Below are 4,674 nucleotides of genomic sequence, written 5' to 3' on the forward strand. Positions count from 1 at the left end.
CCCCCCCCCCCCCGCTTGGCTGGCAGAGGGTCTGCAGGGCGCAGTGCCATCTGTGCCCTCCAGGCAATGCAAGAGAGGAGGGGCACAGCAAGGGGGCTGGACAGCGCCCTGGAATGTGGCAAGGAGGAAACCGCCCCTCCTTGGGAAAAGAGCCTGCCCCTGGGAGTCACTGCTGAGCTGGAGGCCCCTGCAGCTGCCGCAGGGCCCCCTGGCCATGGGGTGAGGCTGCCAGCTCCTTTGTCCACAGGGCCGTTGTTCACTTGGATTCCTGAGCTCTTGGCAGGTGCCACCAGGCCAGGTGCTGAGAATTCAAAGCACAAAGCTGCCAGCAATCGGTGCTGGGTTCCCCCGGTTTCTCCCCATCTCCCTGTCTCCCCCTGGCCCTCCCTGGCTCTCCTTCGCTTCTCTCATTCCTCCATTAAACCAAGATAATGCGAGTCCTCCCGAGAGGGCCCTGCTGCTTTCTATTCCTCCCGTGCTCTCTGCTCCCCCTGCTCTCCCATCTCGGTTTTCCTCTCCCATCCTCCTGGCTCCCCAGCTCCAGTCCAGGGCCACGGTCTAGACTCTTCCTCCTCCCAGTTGCCCTCCCCTGGAGAAACCTAACAGGGTCACATTGAGTGTTGGGGGCAGAACATGGGCGGTGGCTGGGGAGAGAAGGGGAGGTGGAGACCTAGGGACACCTTTTTTTCAGACATGTCCCAGTAGCACCCCAGGGCTGATTCTGAGAGGAGGAAGGAGATGGCTCACCCCAGGAGACCTCTGCCCACCCCGAGATCCCAGGGAAGCCCAGGCCTCTGTTCGGGGGCATAAGCTGCTTCATTCCACGGGCCCACCCCTCGAGGAGGGGGCTGTGGCCTCTGAGCTCTGCCCCACACTCCTAGGTGCCCCTGTTGCTCTCAGGCCCTAAGAAGAGCCTTCCCCAAACTCTTCTTCCCCAACAGGGCCCTCGAGGATCACGAGGCCCACCAGGTATTCGGGGAGCAAAGGGACGCTGGGTAAGTTGGTCCAGATCCCGGGGCAGGGGCAGAAGCTGAGAGGGGTGCACTGAGAGCGGGGCCACTTGCAAAAGGCCACTTTCTGGTCCCTGTCCCCTGCCTGGCTCTGGGCTTTGTGACTTTTGCAGCACCAGCCTGGAGCCCAGTCTCACCCTGGACCTGGTGCTGCATAGGGGACCCCTCACTCCCGCTGCTGTCTTTCTAACCTATTCCTGAGCCCCAGGCCTAGCTGTCCACTGGGCCAAAATGGACTCTGGTTCACTTACTCACTCATTCATTCATTCACTCCGTCATTCATTCAAGCACCATTTATTTAGCATCGACCTTAGGAGACTCTGTGGAAACCTTTGGAGGACAGGCCAGGTGTGACCTGCCTGCCTTTGCGACTCAGGGAACAGGTCACACATGCTGCTAGGCAGACACAGACCACAGGGCAAATGGTCAGTGTGCATGATGGAGCACTGGCCGTTTGGAGGTGCCTCTCCTGAGAAAGGGAACAAGGACAGCCTAGGAGAAGGTGACACTTGATCTATTGCAAGATTGCAGAGGGGCTGGCAGAGGAAGGCTTAAGGTGAGGGGAAGGATGGCATCCTTAGAGTTCCCCAGTCAACAGTGACAGGGACAAGACTTAGCAGGCACCATGGCAGGCAGGGCCTCTTAATACCACAGTTATGCCCTAAAGATAATAGGGAGCCACTGAGGGTTTTAGGTAAGAGGTGGGGTGAGTACTAACTTCTCTGTTCCAGACACTATCGTATGCACTAACTTATTTAATGCTTAACACAACCCTGGTAGGGGTTGTGTTATCTTTAGTCCCGTTTTATAGATGAGGAAACAAAGGCACAGGGAGGTTAAGTCGTTTCCTTGGGTTGCACAGCTAGGAAGTGGCAGGGCTGGGATTTAAATCCAGGGAATCCAGCTCCTTTTCATACTGAATTCAGCCTCCTTTTCAGTCATACAGGGCGGATGGATGGAATGGTATCCTTCTGCCAGCCGGTGTACAGGTGCCAGGGCACGCGTCCTTCTTGTAAAGAGGAAACAAGACAGCATGGGCAGCCCGGGCCTGATATCCAAGCCTCATGCAGGGGAATCTGTGATTATTTTTCACCTCTTGGCTGGAATTCAACTGAGTTTTTAAATTTCCCTTGCACCAGATGGCCAGAGGCAACAGCGGAGGGAGGGAAGATTAAGAGGCATTCCTGTGGCCTTGGGGCCCCTCTCAGAACCCAAGTCCTTCATCTGTGCGAGGGGACAAGCACCAAGGCAGCAGGGTCCCCTCTGGTCCTGGAAGTGGGATTAACTGGCATGGAGCCTCATGGGCCCTGACCCTACCCTGCCCCCACGGGAGGCCCAGCCTGGACTCCCCCCAGCGGGAGCTATCTCCTCCACCCTTCCCATCAGCAGCTCGAAGAATTTCTCCCCTGCTTGAAGAAACCCAGGCTCATGACCACATCAAAGTCTCCAGCGAGAGGAGAGCTCCAAGACCTGAGCCCCGCTCCCTGCAATGTTTGGCGGGAATGTGAAACCTGCAGGATTGTCCGGAGGTCCTGCCTAACAGGCTTCCTTGGGCCACTTCCCAGATGGCCCACCGAGTGTGAGGGACCCAGAGAGGTGCCCCTGTGCCCAGTTCTGAGCGAGCCTGCTAAGCTCCCTGGGCCCTGGGCGAGGCCTGGCTGCAATCCTGGCTTCAGTCTCCTCCTGTGCCTCCCAGGACCAAGCTAGGGCAGCCCTGGGTTTGACTCTAAACATCTTGGAGACAAGAGGTAGAAACCCAGGACGCCTCAGGAAATAGGGACAGGACCAAGCAGGGACCTATAGGACAAGCTGCTGAGTGTGGGCTGGGAGCCAGACTGGCTGGTGGTCCACTGCCTCAGCCCCACTCCAGGCAGGAAAGATTGGGCCTGAGCTCGACAGGGTGAGGATTTCAGACATGCTCTCCAACTCCCTGCCAGCCCAGGCTCCTCTAAGCTCTGCCTTGCACACCCCCTGTGACCGGAAGCTCACCCTCACCCTGATAAACAGTGACGGGCAGCGGTGAAATCAAATGGGCACCCAGCTGACTTGGGTTGAAATTATGGCTCTCCCCTTACAAGTTGTGTGACCACACGCGCGTTCACTGCCATTTCACTTTCCTTATTTGTACAACAAAGACGGAGCTTTCTGTTAGTGCTATAGCTTCCTCCCAGAGAGGCTTTGATTCCTGCGGTGAGCAGAGGGTGCTGGGATTCAGGCCACCCCTGCACTGTCTCTGAGCCTGCGCCTCACGCTCAGAACTACCCCATCCACAGAGGCCAGAGCCTTGGAGAGAGACCTGGGTGCCCAGCGGCCACCCACCGGCTCCACCTCGGTCCCAGCTCTGGTGACCGGGATGCCCCCACCCAGCCCACGTCACCATCCTGGGCCTGAGTCTGTGAAGCAGGAGTTGTCCACGAGGCCAGCACTGTCTCCAGCCAGGGTGTGGGACTGAGCCTTGGGAGCTATGGGCCACTGGCTAAGAAGAGTCGTCACTTTGCTGGCTCAGTTAATTGTCAAAAATGTTTCCGTTTGATTTTGACAGGATTGCTCCTCTTTTAGTTTCGGCCTCCTCACGGGGATATTCCCCAGCCCTTGTTCTGGGGCAGGGTCCCAGGCTGGTCTCCGGCCTGAGGTGGGCCAGCCCCCCTCACAGGGCAGTTTTTCCCTCTGCTGTCCCATCTGTGTCTCTGGGAGGCCCCTGCCTCAGGCACAGCCCAGATCTTCCCCTGTGAGCTAGGCCAGTTTAGCTCACGTGTTCAGCTGGACGGGGCCGCTGCCGGGTCTGACTGCATGCAGGCCCTGCTGAACCTGGCGGGTCGGTCTTTCCCACGGGCTGGGATCCTTGCACTTGTCCAGGGTCACACCCGCTCTGGGGAGACATGGCGTGGTCATGTGACTGGCGTTTCCCAGATCTGGCCCTGTCCCCGTGTCTGTCAGTGGGCTGGTGGTGTGACCTCCCCTTCCCCCACGCCTCTCTGCCTCTTTGCAGTACTGAGGATCGAACCCAGGACTCTCACTGAGCTACTTCCTGGCCCTATTTGTTTGTTTGTTTATTTATTTAACACAGGATGTCATCGAGTTTGTTTATGTATTCTTTAATTTCTCTTTCAACAATGTTTGGTTTTGGTTTTTAAACTTTCTGCTAGCATGTGTTTGTCTCTTGTGTGGGGTTGGTACACGTATATATAGCACATCTTTGATCTTTTCATTCCTGAACAGGAATCCTCCCCTCCCTTCCCTCCCCTCTCCCTCCCTCCATCTGCTGGACTCCTTCCCATTTGAGAATGATCTGTCTCTCTATTTCCTATTATCTATTTTTTTTTAAGAATTTTGCTCAGGAAAGGAAAAACATATTAATATTTTAGTACTATGTTTATTGAGATTCATACAAGTTACCTTTGGCCTCTGCAATTGTGAAAGGTGCTCAAGTGGTGGCCATCAGCTTCCAGGCATTCATTAGTACAGTGAATTGCTGCTTCTTCATTGAGATTGCTGCACATGAGTTTTCAGTTTCTTCTCTAAGGGCCGGCAATGTAGTGGGTTTTCTGCCATATACAATGTCCTCAAGGGTCCCCCATATGAGGGTAACACTATCTGATGAAAGAATATCGGACTATTTTTCTTTCCCTGAAATGTGTATACATTTTTTTTTTTTTTTTTTACC

General features: G+C 55.5%; 1 protein-coding gene across 4 annotated transcripts in view; it reads left to right on the forward strand.

Moving 5' to 3' along the window:
- Col27a1 (collagen type XXVII alpha 1 chain) overlaps positions 1–4,674 on the forward strand; it is a 118,522-nt gene that overhangs the window by 83,827 nt on the left and 30,021 nt on the right. For all 4 annotated transcript variants that reach the window (XR_783328.3, XR_783327.3, XM_010639422.3 and 1 more), the window contains exon 28: positions 942–995. Coding sequence is in view for 2 of the 4 variants with exons in the window: in XM_010639422.3 (XP_010637724.1) it covers positions 942–995 (54 nt within the window). In the remaining 2 variants the exon portion in view is untranslated. The remainder of the gene's footprint in view (positions 1–941; positions 996–4,674) is intronic.

The sequence above is a fragment of the Fukomys damarensis genome, unplaced genomic scaffold (assembly GCF_012274545.1).
Source record: "Fukomys damarensis isolate Sample0158 unplaced genomic scaffold, DMR_v1.0_HiC HiC_scaffold_36, whole genome shotgun sequence".
Lineage (NCBI taxonomy): Eukaryota > Metazoa > Chordata > Mammalia > Rodentia > Bathyergidae > Fukomys > Fukomys damarensis.